Raw genomic sequence first — 24,682 nt, 5'->3', positions numbered from 1 at the left:
AACTCATCTAAATACTAATTTAAAGACTAAAGACTATTGTAAAGTATTTTGTAAAGACTAATATAAAGACTAAAGCCTACTGGAAAGACTAATGTAAAGTCTACTGTAAAGTCTACTGTAAAGACTAAAGTCTACTGTAAAGATTAATGTAAAGACTAATTTAAATTTAATTTATTTATGGTAGTGTTTCTAGTTTCTTCATCACTGCTGTAAAGATACTGTCAACTCCTGATACTTATTGAACTCTCGCTCTCTCGCTCTCTCTCTTCATCTCTCTCTCTCTCTCTCTCTCTCTCTAGACTGTTGATGCTAAGAAGCTGGAGAAGGCTGAGGCCAAGCTGAAGGCCAAACATGAGAGGAGGAATGAGAAAGACTCGCAGAAGACCTCCAGCCCGCTGTCAGTCTATATATAGATCTAATTTACTGCTGTCAGTGTATATAGAGATCTAATTTACTGCTGTCAGTGTATATATAGATCTGTTTTACTGCTGTCAGTCTATATATAGATCTGTTTTACTGCTGTCAGTCTATATCTATAGATCTAATTTACTGCTATCAGTCTACATATAGATCTGTTTTACTGCTGTCAGTCTATATCTATAGATCTAATTTACTGCTATCAGTCTACATATAGATCTGTTTTACTGCTGTCAGTCTATATATAGATATAATTTACTGCTGTCAGTCTATATATAGAGATCTAATTTACTGCTGTCAGTGTATATATAGATCTAATTTACTGCTGTCAGTGTATATATAGATCTGTTTTACTGCTGTCAGTCTATATATAGATATAATTTACTGCTGTCAGTCTATATATAGAGATCTAATTTACTGCTGTCAGTGTATATATAGATCTAATTTACTGCTGTCAGTGTATATATAGATCTAATTTACTGCTGTCAGTATATATAGATCTAATTTACTGCTGTCAGTATATATAGATCTAATTTACTGCTGTCAGTATATATAGAGATCTAATTTACTGCTGTCAGTGTATATATAGATCGAATTTACTGCTGTCAGTCTATATATAGATCTAATTTACTGCTGTCAGTGTATATAGAGATCTAATTTACTGCTGTCAGTGTATATAGAGATCTAATTTACTGCTGTCAGTGTATATATAGATCTGTTTTCCGCCTCAGGGTGCTGGAGGAGGCGTCGGCCAGCCAGGCCAGCAGTAAGAAAGACAACCGAGTCGACCAATCAGGGAAGAACCGCAGCTATGACATCCGCATCGAGAACTTTGATGTTTCCTTTGGAGAGAGGTGAGCTCACCTGATGATGCAACCTGACCTTTATTCTTTTTATGTATTTGAGTTCTTTCTTTATTCTCTCTTCTTATACACTTTATTATCTCTTTTATTAATTAGGCATGACTCTGGTTTGAAAGGAATATTTCCCTTGGAGAGGAATCATTATTTCTTCAGGCAGTTGAATATTTCCCATGTGTGTTGAATATTTCCCAGGTCCCTCCTGCAGGGGGCGGAGCTGTCGCTGGCGTCGGGGCGGCGCTACGGCCTGATCGGTCGTAACGGGCTGGGCAAGACGACGCTGCTGAAGATGCTGGCGAGCCGCAGCCTGCGCGTCCCCGCCCACATCTCCATCCTGCACGTGGAGCAGGAGGTCGCCGGGGACGACACGCCGGCGCTGCAGAGCGTCCTGCAGAGCGACACGCTGAGGGAGGACCTGCTGGCCGAGGAGCGGCGGCTCAACGCGCGCATCGCCAACGGAACGTAAGACGCAGTCAGTCAGTCCTGCTGCTCTGTTTCATTTCAGAGATGAAGCTTTACAGCAGTTACATGTGTTAGCATGTTGCTAACAGGCTGCGGGAAAAGCTTCTCTGCTCGATTCTGATTGGTCGTCCTTTTCCTTTGCTTTCCCCGCCCCTTTTGTGTGAAATGAGAAGAGATATTTAGCAGGTTTCTCACTGGTAGAGGTTGTACCAGACGCTCTGCTCCATCGCTGTCTGACCGCTACATAGCTGCTTCACTCTGTTCAAATTAGTTTAATGACCAACCTCTGTTGTTGTTAAATAATGCTAATGGCTAAATTAGAAAGGTTGACGTCGATTCGTGCAGATGAATCTCCACACGTTGTGTTGTTGTGACCCGTCGCTGTGCTGAACGCTCTGTACCCGCTGTGTGTCGCAGCGCTGATGGGATGGAGAGCGTCCGGCTGTCGGAGATCTACGGCAAGCTGGAGGAGATCGAGGCGGACAAAGCCCCGGCCCGGTGAGAACCACGTGGAACCACAACACACCTTCCACTGCTCACTACGGTCCAACACCACTGTCTGAAACACTCACACATTTTGTTTCGTAGCCGCTGTATTTGGAAACAGTCAAGCTGCTGATGTGAGAATGAGTCAGATAATGACCAGGACTGAGGTGGCAATGGAAAAATATATACTGAAAAAATATATAAAATACAGCAACTATAATTTGAATATGTTCAAAATAAACAAAAGTCCTAATAGAAAAGGTTTGTTTGTTGAATAATCCAGATGATGATGATGATGATGATGATGATGATGCAGCAGTCAGATCCTGCTCTCTCTTCTCTCCTGACTGAATGTACTTGTGTTATGTTTTGACTGACATCTGTCTCGTCCAATCAGAGCCTCCGTCATCCTGGCCGGTCTCGGCTTCTCTCCCAAAATGCAACAGCAGACCACCAAGTGAGCACACACACACACACACACACACACACACACACACACACACACACACACACACACATATTAATCTTGTTTTTTATTTTATTAGACTTTTTTTTATCATCATTATTAATGTTATCATTATTAATTATATATACTGAACTGTACTTCATACTAATAAAGCTCATTGAATTGAGAGAAAGAGAGAGACTGTGTGACAGAGTAGAGAGACTTATTTGTGTATATTGCTTCATAATGAGGTGTGTGTGTGTGTGTGTGTGTGTGTGTGTGTGTGTGTGTGTGTGTGCAGGGAGTTCTCAGGAGGCTGGAGGATGAGGCTGGCGTTGGCCAGAGCGCTGTTCGCTCGGTGAGTTTCATCTGCTGCTTCTGTCTGAAAGTTACAACAAAAACTTTTAGCTTTTATTTCAAATATGGACACAAATACAAACCGCTTCTGTATCATGGAGGTTATTTATTTTGCTATAATCACATTCAAATTAGCCAATATTTCATAAAATGTGTGAATTCTCCTATCAGAATGTTTTTCCTCAGTAGAAAAAGTTGGAGAACATTTTCCTGTTTCCTGAAAAGTTAAATGGTTTGTTATTTAAAATAAATGTTAAAAAATGTTTTTTATGAATCATGTACAAAACAAACAGTGAAAAGGCTGTAAATGAGCAGCAGCTGCTTTACATTCAGCTGCTAGAAAACACAGAAATGAACTTTTTATAGTGTAGATTTTATGAAAATACACAAACCTGAGCAGTCCAGGCAAACTCACCGTTTTCACCTGTGCTGCCTGGCCTTCAGTCATCTCAACTACATTTCCCATGATGCCTTGTTGGTGGGAGACAGAGGGGACAGAAATCAGGCTCGTTTGAGATGAGCAAGTCCTTGCCGACTTGCTTGGTCCGTTGCACGATGGTTAGAGAAGTTGTCCGACTCGCTCCGCCGACCCGACGGCGGGCGGAGTCTGTGGAGCGAGGCGCTGCGGCTGCTGTCCACCGACTGCACAGCTCCGAGGATGATGGGAAACGCATCGAGCTGAGCGCTCATTGGTTCATCACAGTTGTATCACACACCCACCGTGAAATGAAGAGACTTAAGTTTTTATATCTATTTCAAGATGTCACTCCATGAGCAGTCTGTATACCATTTTATTAGAACGCTGTCATATTTTCCATAAATGCCACCTGTAATGCCTACATTAAAATAAAAATAAGTAACGTGAAGGGCAGTGAGTAGTGGTAATGCACCTTTTTAAATTGTTTATCAACCGCCGTTAAACAAAACTGAAGAAGAAGAAAAAGAGCAGTGTGTGCAGTCGGGAGTGCTCGGCTTGTCGACTCCTCGCCTGACTGCACTCGGCTGCTCGTCTGTTTTCCAGGCGAGCAGGAAGTCATCTCAAACGAGCATGTTTAGTTCAGGGTTAGGGTTACGGTTAGCATCACATTAGAGTCAAACTAGCAGAGGGTTCAGGTCCCATGCTGCACTGCGTCAGTGTGTCAGTCAAGGCAGAGTGGGCGTGGCTACAGGCTGCTGATAGACAGGAAGTGAGGATGACTGACAGCTGACTAACAGTGATGTGTTGATGTTCCCACCAGGCCGGACCTGCTCCTGCTGGACGGTGAGTCAGCTGTTAACCTCAACCACACTATTATCAGTAGTAGTAGTAGCAGTACTAGCAGTAGTAGTGTTGGTATTATTCTAACAGTGTTTTTGTTCCAGAACCCACCAACATGTTGGATGTCAGAGCCATTCTGTGGTTGGAGAACTACCTGCAGGTCTGAACCAGAACTCCTCCTCTCTCCTCCTCTCCTCTCCTCTCTTCCTCTCCTCTCCTCTCCGCTTCTCTTCTCTTCTATCCTCTCTTCCTCTCCTCCTCTCTCTTCCTCTCCTCTCCTCTTCTCTTCTATCCTCTCTTCCTCTCTCCTCCTCTCCTCTCTTCTTTCCTCCTCTCCTCTCCTCTCCTCCTCTTCCTCTCTTCTCTCCTCTCTTCTCTTCCTCTCTTCTCTTCTCTCCTCCTCTCCTCTCTCCTCTCCTCTCCTCCTCTCTTCCTCTCTTCTCTTCTCTCCTCTCTTCTCTTCCTCTCTTCTCTCCTCTCCTCCTCTCCTCTCCTCTCTCCTCTCCTGTCCTCTCTTCCTCTCCTCTCCTCCTCTCTTCCTCTCTTCTCTTCTCTCCTCTCCTCCACTCCTCTCCTCTCCTCTTATGGTGAATACTTTGAAGTTAGCTTGCAGCTAGCGTTCCCCACTGGCTTCAGTGAGGCGCGCTAACGATGCTACTGAGCTGTTTTCCAGTTAGCAGGAACACTGTTGGAGAAAAAACAGGCTAAAATCCAGACTGTCAATCATTCCCTTTAACCCCGCCCACAGACGTGGCAGTCCACCATCTTGGTCGTCTCTCACGACCGCAACTTCCTGAACGCCGTGGTGACGGACATCGTCCACCTCCACTCCCAGAGGCTGGACAGTTACCGTGGCGACTACGAAAACTTTGTCAAGACCAAAGAAGACAGACTGAAGAACCAACAGAGAGAATATGAGGCTCAGTTACAGTACAGAGAACACATACAGGTACTACTACTACTGTTATACTACTACTACTACTGTTATACTACTACTACTACTACTACTACTACTACTACTACTACTACTGTTATACTACTACTACTACTGTTATACTACTACTACTACTGTTATACTACTACTACTACTACTGTTATACTACTACTACTACTACTACTGTTATACTACTACTGCTACTACTGTTATACTACTACTACTACTACTATTATTGTTATACTACTATTACTACTACTATTATTACTACTACTACGACTGTTACTTCTGTAATACTGCTCCTAATACTATCACTGCTACTACACCACTTGTCTGATTTTGACAAAACTTGGAGGGATGATGCATCTTCACACTGCAAATATAAAAAGAAATGCACTGAATGGCCTGATGGGGGCGCTGCAGTTAAAGATCAAACTTTAAAACTTTGAAAGGCTGTAACCACTACACCAACAGTTTGACATGTGTACTGGTTTATAGATGAATCACCTCAAGTGCTGCAGAAACACCGAGCTGCCAGGCGTGTCGCATGACGCCGACATGTTGCAAAATGGATTTAATCATATCATATACATATACAGATACAAAGATGTATTTGTCATGAAGTCTAAACTGTGTGACCCTGTCAGCTGATGTGCGTGTCGGTGTGTGTTTGTGTTGCAGGTTTTTATCGACAGGTTTCGGTACAACGCCAACAGAGCAGCTCAGGTCCAGAGCAAACTGAAGCTGCTGGAGAAGCTGTGAGTCCAGATCACACTTTGAATTTGAAACTGTGCTGGAACGCTGCTTCATACATGACTCACTGTATGAAGATCAACTGTCAACACTGTGAAGAGACACAAAGACAACTGTATTAGTGCGGCATGATTATGGCTAAAATTTGAATAATAATGAACAACTGGGATGCTAGCTAACCATAGTATCTGGTCAGCTAACATCACTGTCTTGTTGTTAACACATCTGATTAGCACACTAGCTAACGTAGCTAGTAGCAGCTAGCGTTAGCATGTTCACATTAACATCAGTGTGTTTGCCGGCTAGTTAGCTAGCTAACAGTTTGTTCAGGTTAACTGAGCTGACTCTTCTCAAGCTACAACTCAGAGTGTTTTGGAGTAGAGACTAGGGCTAAAGACAAGACAGTTTACTGTGTCACAGTAACCAAATCCACCTTATCACACTATTCACTTTTACTGAGAACGTTACTGAATGGATCTACAGCCACACCACAACAAGCTGACTCAGCTGCTCTCTGTTTCTAGCTGCTTCATACAGATTTACACTTTATTAACTAACACACAGTTCTACAGATTTACACTTTATTAACTAACACACAGTTCTACAGATTTACACTTTATTAACTAACATTTGCCCCTGTTGTTTTGTGTTCTGTAGGCCTGAACTGAAGCCTATAGAAAAGGAAACTGAGGTCACCTTAAGGTAAGAAACCAGACTTCTGCCATAACGTACCAGCCATTTTCACTATTTTAGCAGCCAAATAAATAGATCGGTTGACAGACTCACCGACTGCCTCTTTTTCTCCAGATAGAAGAAGTAGATGCATTGATTGATAGATAGATTGATTGATTGGTATACTGTGTTTTCTCCTGCAGGTTTCCAGATAACTTTGAGAAGTTGTCTCCTCCAATCCTCCAGCTGGATGAAGTAGAGTTTTACTATTCTCCAGACCAGCGTCTGTTCTCTGGACTCAACGTCTCGGCCGACCTCGACTCACGCATCTGCATCGTGCGTATCATCATTAATAATAAACTTAATCATTCATTCGGTCGCTGTTACTCTTCAGTGGCAGCCATTTTCATATGAATGTTCACCTTCAAAATACTGTGTATCACTACCTGAAGTTGATTCAATTAATTGTGTGTAAGGACTTCAGTTCTCTTCTTTCTTTTAATAAGTACCATCATTTGGCTTAAATGTGCTGCATGTATCATTTTACCATCAATAAATCATCACATTCATTTAGAGTCATCAGTATAATGACAGTAAACATCCTCCATAGTTTCTCCACCTGGTGGATCTGGAGGGAAATCTGCTGGATCGCTTTACGGCACAAAACAGGAAGAGGTTCTGTTCTTCCAGAGCAAACGGAGATAAAGCTGAAAGAGTTTCTGGCAGCAGATGGTGGAAGGAGGGAAAGGAAGATGGAGAAATCACTTCCAACATGTTGATCCTCTTCAGAGAGGGGGAGGGGGGCAGGAAGCAACGGGGCTGATGGGAAATGTAGTCTTAATGTGGAGAAACACAAGAACTAACAATACTACTGCTGTGAGATGGAGGAGCAATCCACTCCAGCAGGCTCTCACTGGTTTACAGTCAGCAGACCAAGGCAGCAACATTAGTCTGAGTGATGTATTGATGGTGAATATGAAGCACAGTGTAAGGACTTCAGGTCTGATGTGTCCTGTCTCCTGTCAGGTCGGGGAAAACGGAGCGGGGAAAACCACCATGCTCAAACTGCTGATGGGAGAGCTCACACCAGTCAACGGAGTCAGACAAGCCCACCGGTAAGATGCTACACTGGGAACTGTTTACATGTACAGGCAACTGTTTACATGTACAGGGAACTGTTTACATGTACATGGAACTGTTAACATGTACAGGGAACTGTTTACATGTACATGGAACTGTTAACATGTACAGGGAACTGTTAACATGTACAGGGAACTGTTTACATGTACAGGGAACTGTTTACATGTACAGGGAACTGTTTACATGTACATGGAACTGTTTCCATGTACAGGGAACTGTTAACATGTACAGGGAACTGTTAACATGTACAGGGAACTGTTTACATGTACAGGGAACTGTTTACATGTACAGGGAACTGTTTACATGTACATGGAACTGTTTCCATGTACAGGGAACTGTTAACATGTACAGGGAACTGTTTACATGTACAGGGAACTGTTTACATGTACAGGGAACTGTTTACATGTACATGGAACTGTTTCCATGTACAGGGAACTGTTAACATGTACAGGGAACTGTTTACATGTACAGGGAACTGTTTACATGTACATGGAACTGTTTACATGTACAGGGAACTGTTAACATGTACAGGGAACTGTTAACATGTACAGGGAACTGTTTACATGTACAGGGAACTGTTTCCATGTACAGGGAACTGTTAACATGTACAGGCAACTGTTTACATGTACAGGGAACTGTTAACATGTACAGGGAACTGTTTACATGTACAGGGAACTGTTAACATGTACAGGGAACTGTTTACATGTACAGGCAACTGTTTCCATGTACAGGGAACTGTTTACATGTACAGGCAACTGTTTCCATGTACAGGGAACTGTTTACATGTACAGGGAACTGTTAACATGTACAGGGAACTGTTTACATGTACAGGCAACTGTTTCCATGTACAGGGAACTGTTTACATGTACAGGCAACTGTTTACATGTACAGGGAACTGTTTACATGTACAGGGAACTGTTAACATGTACATGGAACTGTTAACATGTACAGGCAACTGTTTCCATGTACAGGGAACTGTTTACATGTACAGGGAACTGTTAACATGTACAGGGAACTGTTTCCATGTACAGGGAACTGTTTACATGTACAGGGAACTGTTAACATGTACAGGCAACTGTTTCCATGTACAGGGAACTGTTTACATGTACAGGGAACTGTTAACATGTACAGGGAACTGTTTACATGTATGTACAGGGAACTGTTTACATGTATAGGGAACTGTTTATGTTCATAGTGTGTCTGTAGCGTGTGTTTTGCTGCCGGCTGTAAAACTCGGCCTGCAGAGCTGAATAAAGTTATCTGAACTGTGCGTTCTGTCCATCAGGAACCTGAAGATCGGATACTTCAGCCAGCATCACGTCGACCAGCTGGACCTGAACGTCTGCTCTGTGGAGCTGCTGCTCAACAGATTCCCCGGTAACAACACACACACACACACACACACACACACACACACACACACACACACACTGCAGTCTGCTGATAGGACAGTTGAGGCAGGTCCAGAGAGACTCAGTCACACTGCCAACAAACTGGGACCCACTTAACAACGACATCTTGAATTTAAAGTTGCCATATTCTTTTATTCAGTCTCCATCTCTGTCCCTCAGCCTCACTGTGGTGTTTCTGCTGCTCTTCCCACTGATCACCTGTCAATCAAACAGTGTGGGCGGAGCTTGGGTTTTCTGTTGATGCAGTTTGAGTTTCTCTCTTCTGTCTGTTCAGCCATGGTGGCTCTCGCTGCTCATGCTAACTACCCAGTTCTTCTTCTTCTGTTGATTCCAAACAAACCGTAAACGTAAAACGCATCACTTCCTGTGCGGCAGAGGATTTTTCGCAGGAAAGAGCGACCAGACACCGGCTGTTTAGAACAGACAGAGGAGATTTATGAACTGATATAGGTTGGATCACTGTTGAGTTAGAGAGAGAGAGAGGAGCAGGACAGACAGTTGGTTCTAAATGTCTGTCCCAGGCAGGTCAGAGGTCAGGGGGTTTGAACCCGGCCCTCTGGTTGGTCTGTTGCAGGTCGGACAGAGGAGGAGTACCGCCACCAGCTGGGAGGTTACGGTATCACCGGGGAGCTGGCCATGCGGCCGGTGGCCAGCCTGTCAGGAGGACAGAAGAGCCGCGTGGCGTTCGCCCAGATGACCATGCCCTGGTAACACCTGACCGCCTGCTTTTATTGGTCATTCTTCTAGCTCTAGATTCTTCTTATTATTACTATTCTCATAATTATTATTATTATTATTATTAGCATTAGCATTATCATGATTATTATTATTATTATTAGCATTAGCATTATCATGATTATTATTATTAGGGAACTGTTTGATGTTTGATAAATAAAGGAGAAATAAAATAAAAAAAATTATTCTGTATGCAGTCCAATAACTCAGGCATACTTTAGTAACTTTTTTTCTAATTTGGCACATAGATAGTCCTGGTGACTCATGACCTGGACACATATAAAGGTGCTGATTGGCCCACAGGGGGCGCTACAATAAGGCCTCAAAGCCTCTAGTGGTAGAGATGTGAAACTTGGTGCAGATATGTATCTGGACATGCTGAACATTTTGCCTCTAGGACCCATAATGTCCGCCATCAATTTTTGACTAGAAATTTAGATTTTTTTTTTTTAAAAAACCTTTAAAAATATTATCATGAACTGCAGGTCAGAATGACATTAAATTTGGCGAGTGACTGGGTAACCCTTTACACAGTTGTGAAAAGCTAAGAGACCGGTCCAAAAATGGCAGTTATTAACCTATCATTTTTTTTAATTTGCACATAAAATTCCACTGGCAGTAAAATCATGACAAAGTAATAAATCCACTTGAAATTCAGAAACAGCATTTAAAGAGATCTGCAAAGTTACATGTTAAAGGGTAACTAACCCTATTTCCCATCTTAGGGAAAATAGGGTCCAGGTTGAAAAATACCGATGTTACCCTTTGATGTGTTGACATACAGAAAATACAGTCATTTGAACTTCTGGTGTGTGTCATAATAACTCCAATACCCACAATACCTTGTGGGGCAATCAGAAACACAGTGCGTTTTTTGTCACGCTGTGGTAAACTGTTCATCGCTGCTTACAGCTCATATTCTGAAGCTACTCCAACCGCTAGCTCAGCTGTCTGTCTCCCTGTCTGTCTGTCTGTCTGTCTCCCTGTCTGTCTGCCCAGTCACTGACCTGTCTGTCTGTCTCCCTGTCTGTCTGCCCAGTCACTGACCTGTCTGTCTGTCTGTCTCCCTGTCTGTCTGTCAGTCACTGACCTGTCTGTCTGTCTCCCTGTCTGTCTGCCCAGTCACTGACCTGTCTGTCTGTCTCCCTGTCTGTCTGCCCAGTCACTGACCTGTCTGTCTGTCTGTCTCCCTGTCTGTCTGTCAGTCACTGACCTGTCTGTCTGTCTCCCTGTCTGTCTGCCCAGTCACTGACCTGTCTGTCTGTCTCCCTGTCTGTCTGCCCAGTCACTGACCTGTCTGTCTGTCTCCCTGTCTGTCTGTCTGTCACTGACCTGTCTGTCTGTCTCCCTGTCTGTCTGCCCAGTCACTGACCTGTCTGTCTGTCTGTCTCCCTGTCTGTCTGTCAGTCACTGACCTGTCTGTCTGTCTCCCTGTCTGTCTGCCCAGTCACTGACCTGTCTGTCTGTCTCCCTGTCTGTCTGTCAGTCCTAACTTCTACGTCCTGGATGAGCCCACCAACCACCTGGACATGGAGACCATCGAGGCTCTGGCCAAGGCGCTCAACAAGTTCAGAGTGAGTGTCTGTTCTGATGAGCAGCAGCTTTGTTTCCATAGCAACCAGCTGCAGTAAATACGACTACTACCACAACACAGTAACAAATACTACCAACTTTACTACCACTATTATTACACTACTACTGTTATTATTACGACTGCTGTTACTACAGCTACTACTAGTACCTTTACTAGTGCTACTGCTACGTTCTTATCACGACTGTCCATCAAAAAGGACGCTCCCCTGGCGGCCATATTGGAGGTCTTCAGCTCTGTGAACAGCTGATTGTGTTTCTGTCCGTCTCAACAGAATTGACAAAAGTTGAACAAGCTACAACTCAGAGTGTTTTGGAGTAGAGACTAGGGCTAAAGACAAGACAGTTTACTGTGTCACAGTAACCAAATCCACCTTATCACACTATTCACTTTTACTGAGAACGTTACTGAATGGATCTACAGCCACACCACAACAAGCTGACTCAGCTGCTCTCTGCTTCTAGCTGCTTCATACACATTCAGACTTTATTAACTAACAGACATGAAGGCCTGCTGTTTGGCAGCAGCTTGCAGATGAACCTGTTGTGTGTTGCAGGGCGGAGTGGTCCTGGTCTCTCATGACGAGCGTCTGATCCGGCTCGTCTGCAGGGAGTTGTGGGTCTGTGAAGGAGGGAAGGTCCGGAGGATCGAGGGCGGCTTCGACGAGTACCGAGACATCCTGCAGGAGCAGTTCAGGAAGGAGGGCTACCTGTGAGCCGATCGGCCGCTCCGCGCCGATGACTGACACGCCAAGTTGCCAACTGACTACAACCACCGGTAACATAAACCCCGCCCCCCACAACACCACCCGCAACTGCCAATCAACCGACGTCCCCCAGCGTGAGGGGGGGGTGGAAGTAAAGACGGCCATTTCCCAGCAACCCCCTCTCTCCCTCTCTGGTGAACCGACGCATCGTACTTCCTGGTCGGGTGCACATGATGTAGCTAGCCGGCTGCCGATTGGTCCCGATGCTGAGTGTGAATGTTTCTCCTGGAGGGGTCAAAGGTCACTGAGGCATCCAGAACTGTTCTGGACCGCAAGAGTTTTCAGAGTTGTGAACGGTTCAGAGGGTTAGGTCCCAGAGTTTATTTAAAATGTCAAACAAGCATCTGTGTGTCTGTCAGTCTGCCCCCCCCCTCCCCCCTCCCCCCCCCCCCCCCCCCTTAACTCATCCAATCAGCGCAAGACAGAGAATTATTGTGAGACTTGAAGGTTTTTCAGGAATTCTTATTTTTCTCATTGCCGCCTGTGTATTTTTGCAGCGAGCTCTCACCAGGTTTCAGGTTTGGTGAAACTCTCAGTATGTAAACGACCGTGGAAACTTCACATTCAAGGAGGAGACAGAAACATTGCAGTTATGTGGATTTTCTGCAACGGCAGCAAAATAAAAACCTACTAAATCATGTGCTAACAGAGTGTGGACTCTCTTCTTTAACCGGTTCGGCTCTTCTGCAGCGCTGACGGAGCAAAACCACCTCAATCCAAAATAATCAATTAGACAATATGTTGACGGTTAAAAATGATTTAAACTTTAACGCAACGGCAGCTAAATCCAGACACACTGTGATATGAAACTTCATATTTATCTTATCAAATATGTATGGTTTTACGTTACGTTTTACGTAAAATTGGATTCCTGTAGGGAAAAATTTGTCTTAGTTTAAAAAAAAAAGCTTGTTAGCATTCCAGTGTGTAGCACTAGCTTGTTAGCTTTCAGTTTGCAGTACCCAGAAGTCTCAGCGGTGTTGCCGCCTCTCAAAATGTTGCTAGAAGTTGCCACATCATATGCTAATTTGCATATGGATATATTTGAGCTTCGGTCTTCAGACAGGTGTTGGTTCAGAGGCAGCAGATCCAGATTCGTCACATTAACCTGCCGGCCTCATGAAGACTCTCATCAGACTTTAATTCTCGTTCAGAGGAAGACGGGAATAAACATACATGACAGGAAGGAAACAATCTGAGTTACTGTAACATTGTTTATTTTCCATAATCGGTGCATACATTGAGTTAGAGCCAACACAAATACATGAAATACATGAGTTAATTTCCAAAATGTTATATATCCATTTTAGATATATTCAGTATTTCTATAGTGGACCAGTTGACGTACCGTCAGTCGGTTTAGTTTAATGCTGCCAACTGTTCATGTTTGAGTTTCTGTGTCAGTGAACGACACACAGACACGATCTCTTCTCATGTCGGCCACCAGAAACCAGCTGATGGGCCGCTTGAGGTCCCGGGCCAGTTAAAAGCTCTGGGCCAGTGGACCTGAATAGACTCTGTTCTCCCCTGAGGTGAAGCTGAGCAGCTGCGTTTTCCCATTCACCAAAGCTGTTTACTGGATATAGCAGTTTTATCCAGAATCACTTGTGTTTGCAAAAGAAGCTGCGACATGTCACATGTAAACAATCCCTCATGGATAAAATTACTGGTGAAAACAAAATGGAAACAAGACACCAGTCTTGTTATGAACATATGAACACCAGAGGAGGAAAGTACCTCAGTCCAGTCCAGTTCTGAGGTTCTGGATCTTGACTGAGTTTTTCCATCCTGTGAGACTTTCTGCTGAGTCACTAGTTACTTTGCAGAATAAGGTTTTCTCATAAAACATGTTGCGTTGTTAGAGTTTAAACTCCAACAGTATCTGGAGCAGTTAGACGACAACATTAAAATACTTCTGACAGGTTCATGCTTCAATAATTTAACTCTAAATGCAGAACTTTTACTTTTAATAAAGTATTTTTCCATTATGATATTGCTACTTTTACTGAAGTGAAGGACTTGAGGACTTTTTCCACCGCTGACGGACACACGTAGTCAGTATTTTAAAAGTATTTTAGTAGTAGTATTTTAAAACCCCTAGTGCTGAGATCAGACATGGATTACATTTACTTTCCAGGCCTGGAGCTGGTGGGGGTTCAGTACTGTGTTCACTACGCGTTTGCAGAGACACTAATGCACTGCTTGTGTAAAAAGTGCAGACGGAGCCGTCATGGTGGTCAGCTGTCTAAGGCAGTGATTCTCAACCTTTTTCATATTAAGGACCCATAATTTAGTCCACATTAGAGCCACAGACCCCCATTTGATGAGATTTTGTCTCTCTGACCCAAATCTGAGAATATTTTTATAGTTAGATTTGATTTTGTCCAGAACTCCATGACTGTCTGTATTGCAGGTAGAGAGATAACAGAGAAACTGATCAGAACATCATTCTTCTACATTCTCTAACTGTGTTAACTTCTTGTAAATTAAATAATGCTGAAGTTTAACAATTCATCAATTTGCTGGGGACCCCCTGGAACCCCCTCAAGGACCCCTGGTGGTCCCCGGACCCCATGTTGAGAACCACTGCCCTGGAGAGACCACTGTCTCTCTCTACTGTAACTGATCCAATAAAGGCAAAAGTGGCAAAAATCTATCATGTTAAGAAGTGCAGACTGAGCCGTCCTGCTGGCTAAGGTGCGTACGGTGTACCTGCAACGTTCTGGGTTCAGATCCAGTTACAGGACGGCCTCTCTAGCCGCTCTCTACTGCTCCGGCGTCCCGGCCGGCCCGTCCGGGCGTCTCCGCTCTCGGAGGTGAGGCAGGAGGCCGTCCCTGTAGAAAACCTCCAGCCTGGACACCGTCTCCTCCCAGAAGACCGGGTCGAAGGTCACCGGTACGATGGCCGTCTCCTTCAGGGTGAACACCACCAGGTCGGCCCGCTGCAGGCCGCTCACCGCCAGCTGACACTGGATCTGAGTGTAGTAACTGTGACCCGGCTTCAGGCGGTACACTGGAGGCTAGGAGCAGAACAACAAGGAGGAGTCAGGCCGATAGGAGCAGAACAACAAGGAGGAGTCAGGCCGATAGGAGCAGAACAACAAGGAGGGGTCAGGCCGATAGGAGCAGAACAACAAGGAGGAGTCAGACCGATAGGAGCAGAACAACAAGGAGGAGTCAGACTGATAGGAGCAGAACAACAAGGAGGAGTCAGACCGATAGGAGCAGAACAACAAGGAGGAGTCAGACCGATAGGAGCAGAACAACAAGGAGGAGTCAGGCTGACAGGAGCAGAACAACAAGGAGGAGTCAGGCCGATAGGAGCAGAACAACAAGGAGGAGTCAGACTGATAGGAGCAGAACAACAAGGAGGGGTCAGACTGATAAACATGTGACTTTGGCAGTACGTGGCACACGTCTCACAGTGAAGCGCCACCAAATGACCCAAATATTTTGATATTCAAAGAGTTTAGATAGCTGTGTAAACTTTTAATTACCAGGACATGGAGTTGGACGATAAGATTCAATCAATCCAAATCAATTGAGGTATAAAAAAAAAGTATCGATAAGCATCGGCCTCCTTCCTCCAGGCAGCGTTTCATGAACATCACCCACATTTGCATAAAGTTAACTGAACTTCAGCTTCCCCACACCGCACACTCAGTTCACATCACAAGCTATCCCATCAGCCCCTGCACAACCAACCATCGCATCCAATACAAAGTGAATGGAGGCGAAATGGTCGTGTTGTAAATGGTGTTTGGTGCTGAAGGAAACGTTCCACTGATTTACCTTGAGAGGCTGCCGTCCCTCCTCCTCCTCCTCCTCCTCCTCCTCCTCCTCCTCCTCTTCCTCTTCCTCCTCCTCCTCCTCCTCCTCCTCCTCCTCCTCCTCCTCCTCCTCCTCTTCCTCCTCTTCCTCCTCCTCCTCCTGGATCTCCAGGCAGAAGGCTCGGTCGTCCCTGCAGGCCTCCTCCACGCTCCTCTCTCTGTGTTTGTACGGACATTTCACTTCCAGGCAGAGCAGCCATTGGCCGGTCCGGCTGTCCGTCACGATGCCGTCAGGACTGGCGGCCAGCCAGGAGCGCTGGGCGTCGATGAACAAACCGCAGTCCCGCACCGTCACGTCCCGACCCAGCGCCCGGCTCTTCAGGACCTGCAGAGAACAAGAATCATCATCATGTTCATGGTCATAATGTTTATTTATGTAGCATTTCTCAAAACAGCGTTACAAAGTGCTTCACAGACAAAACAATAAATTAAAGTCAATAAAATAAGCGACATGAATCAAAACCAGTGTTAGATAAGAATATCACATATGCAAATCAAATGATTTATAAGCATGTTTGATTTATATAAACACGCACCTGCAAATCAGTCAATTCATTGACTCATTAATCAATAATGAGACAGTTTAGCTAGTGGCATGTGTATCCTGTGTTTCTGGTTGTGTGTCAGGTGATTTGGTCTCCATGGACGACCACCGTGGAAAAAGTGTTTCAACACTTTGCTGTGTTCTCCTCTGGGGTCAAATACACAGGAATTGTTTTTTTTACAGGTTATCATGTGTTCTAATTTCTATTTCTTTTTTACCAAATCAAATGAAACAACTGATCGATCAATGTGACTAAATCAATAAATCACTCAATCCGTTGATCAGCCAATCCAGGGCCGTCCTGTGGATCAGAGGTCTGAGGCAGGTATGTGGGACGTCCTGGGCCCAGGACCTCTGCCCCAACCTCTCCTGTCCCTCTATGTAACACCAGCCTGTCAGGCAGGTGGAGTCGTACCTGGTAGCGCCGGACCGCCTCCTCCTCCCTCTGGATGCCCCAGCTCATGGCTCTGGTCTGGACCCTCGGACCCTCGCCTGCCAAGTCCCACACAACCTCATTACTAGAACAACTTCAAACAGATGGAGATCCTGATGCACACATGATGCTAATTATTTAAGCTGCTCTGTTTCAACAGTCTGCCTCGGTCTACTGACTGCAGACCAGTGAGAGCCTGCTGGAGACCACTGCTCTCCTCTCTCTCTCTTAGTGCTAGTGTTTCTCTACGTTAAGACTACATTTCCCATAAGCCCTGTTGCTTCCTGACCCCGCCCCCTCTCTGAAGAGGATCAACTTGTTGGAAGTGTGTGTGTGTGTGTGGGGGGGGGGGGTGTCGTCTGCCTAATTCCCAATCACCTGTGATGAGAGGAGCCCATTTGATAAGTCCAATGACCTACCTGCTCTTACCCCCCCCTCCCTCTAACGTCCAATCAGGTTCCAATGTAGGTGCTGCTCTAGTTTAGTATCACATGGGAGAGTTACATCACTTCCTGTTGAGTGGTAAATATGCAGATAATTTATATTCATTATTATTATTATTAGTATTATTATTAATACTAATAAAAATAATATGAATACATACATGTAATTGAAGATTTTTGTTCTAAAAGAAAAATATCCACTAGTTGTATCACTGGACCGTAACTGTGACCAGGTAGGAAGGGGCGGAGCCTACCTGTGATAGCAGCCAGGTAGGAGGCGGGGGGGGTCTGGCTCGTCCCGCTGACGAAGCGGCAGTGAGCGATGCGGTGAGCGGCGGAGGCCGTGATCCGGTTCAGCCGCCAGGCGAACCAGGCCGGGTTCTCCCTCTGCCCGCGGGTCCGGAGCTCCACCTCCTCCACGACACGCCTCTCCAGCCGGACGCCCAAACCCAGGGGCACCTCCTCCGGCCGGGGAACGGCGCCGCCCGCAGCGGCGCCGCTCTTATTCAGCTGAGAAATCTGATCTGGTGTTTGAGGAGCGTCCGGATCTGCAGCGGTGAACTGAACCGGCTTCGGAACCGGCTTCTGAACAGGAGCGTTCTGGTTTTGCTCTTGTGATCTCACAGCAGATACAGGATTAACTTGAGAGCTCTTGCTCTTGCGCTCGTGAGCCTCGCCAGTGTGTTTTGGGTGCACGACATCAGGTCTGGTCTTCTGGGTCTGACTCGTGGTTTTGGCTCTTCCTCCGTCTCCAGCGGACTGCATGAGGATGGTCGGGTGGTATCTGACCTTAGGCAGGACGATCTTCTGGGTCCCACCTGTAGCTGTGGCTCCGGTTCCTGACGAGCCGACCGTGTCGGGGTCTTGAACCTTCACTTTCCTGCTCTGTACCAGGAGCAGAAAACAAGGATGAGTCAAATGGCTTCAACAGAATCGTTCTAAATAAATGAATATGACCAGATATGGGCAGTTAATATTGGGAATGTATTTTGGCAGTAGAGAAATGATTAAATCAAGTGTTGAGCTGGCTGTTGATGGGATGACGTCTCCTGCTGGACGCTTCTACTCTTTTGAAGATTATTCTACTGTTACTGTTCAGACTTGGCGATGTGATGTCAGTTTCTGTGCCACTGACCTTCTTCATATGGCGGCCATTTTGAACACTCAGGTTGGGAAACCGTACCTGAAGAGTGAGTCCAGCAGCTCTGTCTTACAGCTGTGAACCAAGATGGTCATACAAACATTTATCATTTCACAGATTCACACTAAAAAACACACTAAAACGAATGGATCTCAAGAAGAGATCGGCTATAGCTTCACATTTTAAGTAGATTCCTTTTGTGTAGATTCATTTCAGTCATCCAGGTGGTTGATGTCCAAAAAAGAATAGAAACAAAACCCACTGGATTTAAAATGAAGAGCTGAAAACGTTTCAACACTCATCCAAGAGGCTTCCTCACTTCTATTTAGTGCTGGGGAATTTCCCGGCATTCACATTTTAATATATTTGGTCCATTATCTCCAGCTACCAGAGTCTAGCCTAGCTAGCTACTAGCTAACTAGCTAGTGTTCAAAATGGCCGCCGTGGGATTCTGGCCCCAGTAAGAGACACAAAGCATTGTGGGATGCATTGTCAAAAGCCCCTGGTTACCCTGCTGGGTGGCGCTGCGGGCGACCTGCCAGCTGGAGTCATGATGCTGCTGGATCCTGAAAGAGGAACAGAGAAGAAGAACTACCAGAGGGTGAGAGGATCACTTCTCCATCCAGAGAAAACACACCAGGCTGATGATTATTTTTATATTGCAATTATTTTGCTGAATATTGCAATTGTGATATAAATCAATACAAACATCCAAAATAACTCCTAATGTAAGAACTACAAATACTGTGATAACTGCAAAATGTACTTTAAACTCCTATTGGAATAAAGTGCCCATAATTTAATAAAATACAGGATGCATAATGTAATCCCCTTTTAACACATAACAGTATACTGTAAACTGACACATTTGGTTTTTACTTTTATATAGCGACTAGCATGACTTGGCCAAGTGTTCCGTCAAACAGATAGCTGCTGTTTGAAGGATTTCCCTGCATATTGCAACTGGACTGAAGGCCACATAGTCTCAGTACTCAGTATAAGAGTGAGACTATATGATGAAGTTATTACATTATTCACCCAAAATGAGTAACGGCTATAGAGTAATGACTAACATAACGTACTAAAGATTCCTCCTTAAATATATTATTTGGTACTACTCAAAAACGTTGGAACACGTTAGTCGATAAGGCTTTTATTTTGAAAGTTGTGCCCGGAAGATCTGAATTTATTGTGGTTGACTTGATACTTTTGAGCCACCGTCCAAACACTCCGGTCCATTCTGTTCAAGACTAATTTGTGGAGTTGAATAGGTGAGAGCGAGCTCAGTGTTGTCTTTGTAAAGTAGAAATATTAACACGACAGTCCGTCCGCGGTCAGAGGGAAAATGGCCGCGGATAAACAGATAACAGAGACTATCGCCTCGTCTCAGCCTCGACACGTACCGTTCTCTCTCGAATCGACAAAACTTAACGCCAAACGTCATTCAAATATGTGACAGAATAGAAATGCATTGCGTATCGGCGGAGGCACATACCTGACAGAACAGGACTTCAGACCTTTGACGAATCGGCAGGGGCCACTCTTCAATTCGGCATCGATCCAATACAAAAAGCAGCACTTATTTCAATACAAATTCCAACTTTTAGAATTGGTTCGCCTCGTCTTCCACCAAAAATAACACCGTAATGGGGGGCAGCGAGCAGTGTGTACCAATTCTAAAAATTGAGATTGTATTTAAATAAAGTATTGCTTGTTAGATCAACTATAGTCCGATAACACCATAAGATCCTAATGATTTAGAAAACGTTTTAAATAATGTTAGACCGTATGTGCCTTCGCAGATAAACAAGGCGACATTAAACTGCCAGAGTTTTGAATGGAGTTTGGTGTCATTTTTCCCCGGCTCGTATCGGGGCCGTTCCCTAATATTTCTTGAAAATAGCATGCGTTTTAAAGCTGACAGACCACACGTCCATGTTATCGATACTTACTAGTCTATACATACTGTCTGTTCTAGCTGTGCAGTGTGTTTCTCAGCAGGGTTTAGGAAACCAGAGCAGAACTTACCTGCTTTTAGTTGTTCTGACTGAAGAAGGAAAGTGAAACTGCTTCTATTTAAACTGTCAGTGACTCACAATCCCATGACAAGTACGTCTCTCTCGTGTGTGTGTGTGTGTGTGTGTGTGTGTGTGTGTGTGTGTGTGGGTGGGGTGGGGTGGGGTGGACGGGCATGTCCCTGACATGTCTAAACTGCACTTTTCCTCTGACGCTCGCTAACCCTCGCAGAAAAAAACTGTTTTTAAAGCTTCCTCAGTCGACTATTACTAATGTAAATAACCTCTAAATCATAAATAACCTTTACGCTATTGATTTAATGTAAATACCCTCTGATTTACTCAATTGGTCTAATGTAAATAACCTCTGGTTTACTCTACTGATTAAATCTGAATATCCTCTGACGCACTCCAGTTTTAAGCTGTAAACCTTTTCTGTTAAACTGCCACATAATAAAAGTCAGAGTGAATAGAAATATCTTTTATCCAATACTAAACAGTCCCTCCAGGATTTCGCGGAGTTTTTTTGTGATTATTGCGGCCAAAAATGCTTGATTTTGCTGCGGCTTTTCTCAAAAATTGCGATACAATTTGCGAGGTTTTATGTGCTCTTTTTGCGGTAAAATTGCGGGAATTGGGAAAAATTGCAAGCAAAGAAAACTTTTTTTCTCTCTCTCTCTCTCTCTTACTCACTCACTCACTGTGTGTGTGTGTGTGTGTGTGTGTGTACACACACACACACACACACACACACAGCCTCCCCCTATTCTCTCCCACTCTCCGTTTAAGCTATTAACTCTTCCAAGAGCTTGAATTTTGCACTCACCTCAATTCCTGCTGCTTTTGTTTTGTTTTGTCTATGGCAGTATTTTTTGTTGGCAGGTGAGTTTTGTTCATCTTCCACCTGAATGCGCGCTGCGATGACGTCAGTTTCCACGACACGAAATGCGACAATTGGTCCAAATCACAAGCGGTCTGTTGATTTGGCCGTTTCATGCGGAAAAGTTGCGGCAATTTTGCAAAACTGCAAGCTCTCGCAAATATTGCAGAGATTTCTTGAATTTGTGTTAATTATTGCGATCGCAAAATCGCAAGTTGCTGGAGGGACTGACTGAAGCCTAAACCACCGTGGAGGCGGACGCCATGTTGGATTCACGGCTCGGTGCTTTGAATCGCATTTAAAAAAAATAAATAAATATCGAATGTAAACTGGTAGATTAGACACTTTCTACCGTTTTCTTTCGCTTTATGGATGGATCATGTCCTGTATAAAATGTAATCAATACAGTCCTGGTATAACTAAATATAAATAACAAGTCTTCCAAATAACACTGCACACTGTCAGGATGGCCGAGCGGTCTAAGGCGCTGCGTTCAGGTCGCAGTCTCCTCTGGAGGCGTGGGTTCGAATCCCACTTCTGACAGAAATCCTTTTCGTGGTTTGAAAACAGGGGATATGTTCATCTTTTAAAAATGTATTCAGTAGGATAAGCCCCTCCTCTCCTTGAGATGTCGCATGTCGTTTTCGAGGAGGTTCTACAAAACACAGGAGTTGTACATCAATGTCCAGTCAACAATTATGGTGGTTCATCACCCATCCAAAAACAAACGTGAACATTAGAGAAGCATAAGCAGTAAAAAAAAACAAAAAAAAAAACGATATGAAAAACAAAAAAAAACAACAGAAAACATAAAAAAAACAACATCAAACAAAGGAAACAGCATTGAGCAAGTACAGGGCCAAAGATTACAAAACACTGAAAGCACGAGCAAGTCACTGAATAGAGTAGAACAGGCTTTTGAGAATGAGCGATGGCCTTGAAGGAACTTAACTTTTAAACTAAAGTATAGCGGCCTGATTCCTCAGCTGTCTGGACCAGCGCGTCCTCCTGAGGAACATGCAGGACTTGAATCTGCTGCTCCATCCTGAGTGTCTCTGGGTAACTGTCGTGTTGGTCCTCAGCATGTCCGTGTCCCAGATCAGCTGCGGTCTGTTCCTGAGCGGCCTGGACGCGGCCCTGAACCGCAGCTTGGTCTCCAGCAGGAACATCACTCTGATCGTCAACGCCAGCGGGCAGGACGTGTCCTACCCGCACCCGGACGGCGTGGAGGTGGTGCCCGTCCCCGTCCCGGACCGACCCCACGCCCCGCTCTGCGGCTACTTCGACCCCGTGGCCGAGCGGATCGCCGGGAACCGTTCAGGGAAAACCCTGGTTCACTGCACAGCCGGCAGGAGCCGATCCCCCGCTCTGGTCATGGCCTACCTGATGAGGTAAAGAGCACGGATTTAAATAGTTTCAAACTGCTTGACAAACAATAAAACAATAATAAAGCCAAGCAAGGCTTTGCAGTTATGTTACCAACCTGTTCCCAACAGCTGAGTCTCATGATGGAGGAACATGGAGAACTGTGTGTTAGTTAATAAAGTGTAAATCTGTAGAACTGTGTGTTAGTTAATAAAGTGTAAATCTGTAGAACTGTGTGTTAGTTAATAAAGTGTAAATCTGTAGAACTGTGTGTTAGTTAATAAAGTGTAAATCTGTACCAAGCAGCTAGAAGCAGAGAGCAGCTGAGTCAGCTTGTTGTGGTGTGGCTGTAGATCCATTCAGTAACGTTCTCAGTAAAAGTGAATAGTGTGATAAGGTGGATTTGGTTACTGTGACACAGTAAACTGTCAGCAATTTGTCAGAAATGAACCGTCTGTTCAGTTCCTGATGTCAGCAGGTATTTTCCATCAGCTGTCACTGAGGGGGCGTGGCCAGAAGGGCAACATGCTTGAAAGTTTCAACCCATAGAGAGCAGTGCAGCATGTGATGTAGTGTTGATTTACTCTTTAAGTTCAAGTAACTGTTGATGGATAACAGATCTCTGTAATCAGAGACGGGACCCAAACTGAACAGCAACAAGTCACAGGAGCAGAGTTGAGACTTTGGGTCCGATCTCGACGTCTCGACTGTTGTCCAAAAAACTTTAGCTGTGGACCGGACAGTCTGAGGGAGGTCAGTCCAGACGGGACGAGGTTTACCTGACGGGATTTTACCGGAGGGGAAAAGAGTCCATACTCTTTACTGACACGGCAGACGTGCACAGGGTTTTCATTTTATTCCGCGTCTCTTCCTGGTTGCAGGTACGAAGGCGTCACCCTCCGCCAGGCGTACGAGCGGGTTCTGGAGAAGCGACCGTACATCCGACCCAACGCCGGCTTCTGGAGGCAGCTGATGGCGTACGAGAGGACGCTGCTCGGCAGGAGCAGCGTGAGGATGGCGGTGACGTCGTGCGGAGTCCTACCCGAGGCTCTGGATGCTGAGGACGCCGCCGCGTACTGCGTCAACGTCTGATGGACGCTGGACTAGAAATGCACCGGAACTGTGATGGACTAGAAGACACAACAAGATGATTATAACGAGAGATTAACAGAACTTACTATACAATATAATCAGACATCAGAAATGTACATTACACAGGCCTACATTATCTTACCAGTTTAATGATGTTAAAGCTCTACTCCACATCTGACCGTAAAATATTAAAGCTGCAGGTTTGAACTGATAGACTCCCATTGTTTTCCAAAACACATTAAAAACAGTGAAGAGACAAACTGCTGCCTTGACTGACATAATACATCATTTAAAATATCACATTTATTGTATTTTTTCCACACGATATTCTAATGCAGACTAATGGCCATACAACCACCATGTAGACGTATACATGTTAGAAACAACACGTATATTTCATGTTCAGATATTTTACACATATTTCAGAGCCACTATTTAACTGTTGAACTGAACCGTTCGTCGGGCCGATCGTGCCGAGCCGACGTTATTCGACAAATATGTTTTTCTATCTCGATTTGTCACATAATTCCTTTATCGACAAAATATTTGTGCTTCAAGCGAGCGTAAAAACTTGGTTGTGAGGTTGAGGAAAGTTTCCATTCAGCACATCGTAACTGGCATAAGAATACTTGGATGAAACCCAGCTGGTGT

General features: G+C 44.7%; 2 protein-coding genes, 1 long non-coding RNA gene and 1 other non-coding gene across 6 annotated transcripts in view; 3 read left to right on the top strand and 1 right to left on the bottom strand.

Annotated features, from left to right (window-relative positions):
* The window catches only part of abcf3 (ATP-binding cassette, sub-family F (GCN20), member 3), an 18,513-nt gene extending 5,585 nt beyond the window's left edge, over positions 1–12,928 (top strand). Inside the window, exons 5-21 of one of the 2 annotated variants that reach the window (XM_078284043.1) lie at positions 300–397; positions 1,149–1,271; positions 1,473–1,739; positions 2,157–2,237; positions 2,623–2,682; positions 2,972–3,028; positions 4,266–4,288; positions 4,390–4,445; positions 5,034–5,234; positions 5,901–5,977; positions 6,630–6,674; positions 6,848–6,980; positions 7,671–7,759; positions 9,070–9,161; positions 9,771–9,903; positions 11,418–11,505; positions 12,079–12,928. In XM_078284043.1, the coding sequence (XP_078140169.1) occupies positions 300–397; positions 1,149–1,271; positions 1,473–1,739; positions 2,157–2,237; positions 2,623–2,682; positions 2,972–3,028; positions 4,266–4,288; positions 4,390–4,445; positions 5,034–5,234; positions 5,901–5,977; positions 6,630–6,674; positions 6,848–6,980; positions 7,671–7,759; positions 9,070–9,161; positions 9,771–9,903; positions 11,418–11,505; positions 12,079–12,237 (1,782 nt within the window). In that variant the 3' untranslated portion in view covers positions 12,238–12,928. The other variant, XM_078284044.1, reaches the window with a different exon arrangement.
* Positions 12,929–13,482: 554 nt separating this feature from the next.
* On the bottom strand, positions 13,483–16,137 carry LOC144539376 (uncharacterized). The gene is made up of 2 exons (XR_013504919.1): positions 16,081–16,137; positions 13,483–15,308 (listed from the first exon to the last, which is right to left on the bottom strand). It is a non-coding gene; the product is annotated as an uncharacterized LOC144539376 (long non-coding RNA).
* A 3,659-nt stretch (positions 16,138–19,796) lies between these two features.
* Positions 19,797–24,166, top strand: LOC139915465 (dual specificity protein phosphatase 14). Of its 2 annotated transcripts, XM_071904101.2 has the most exons (3): positions 19,797–19,950; positions 22,657–22,965; positions 23,821–24,166. In XM_071904101.2, the coding sequence occupies exons 2-3, from the start codon at positions 22,658–22,660 to the stop codon at positions 24,029–24,031; spliced, it is 519 nt and encodes a 172-aa protein (XP_071760202.1). In that variant the 5' UTR covers positions 19,797–19,950; position 22,657; the 3' UTR covers positions 24,032–24,166. The 2 variants fall into 2 exon arrangements, with proteins under 2 accessions (XP_071760202.1, XP_078140441.1); XM_078284315.1 differs by lacking the exon at positions 19,797–19,950 and having other exon boundaries at positions 22,562–22,965.
* On the top strand, positions 22,035–22,117 carry trnal-cag (transfer RNA leucine (anticodon CAG)). Its single transcript has one exon. It is a non-coding gene; the product is annotated as a tRNA-Leu (tRNA).
* Positions 24,167–24,682: the final 516 nt, after the last annotated feature.

Source organism: Centroberyx gerrardi, chromosome 6, assembly GCF_048128805.1.
Source record: "Centroberyx gerrardi isolate f3 chromosome 6, fCenGer3.hap1.cur.20231027, whole genome shotgun sequence".
Taxonomy (NCBI): Eukaryota; Metazoa; Chordata; class Actinopteri; order Beryciformes; family Berycidae; genus Centroberyx; species Centroberyx gerrardi.
Note: the sequence above shows the minus strand (reverse complement) of the source record. Positions and strands in the feature narration are given on the sequence as shown.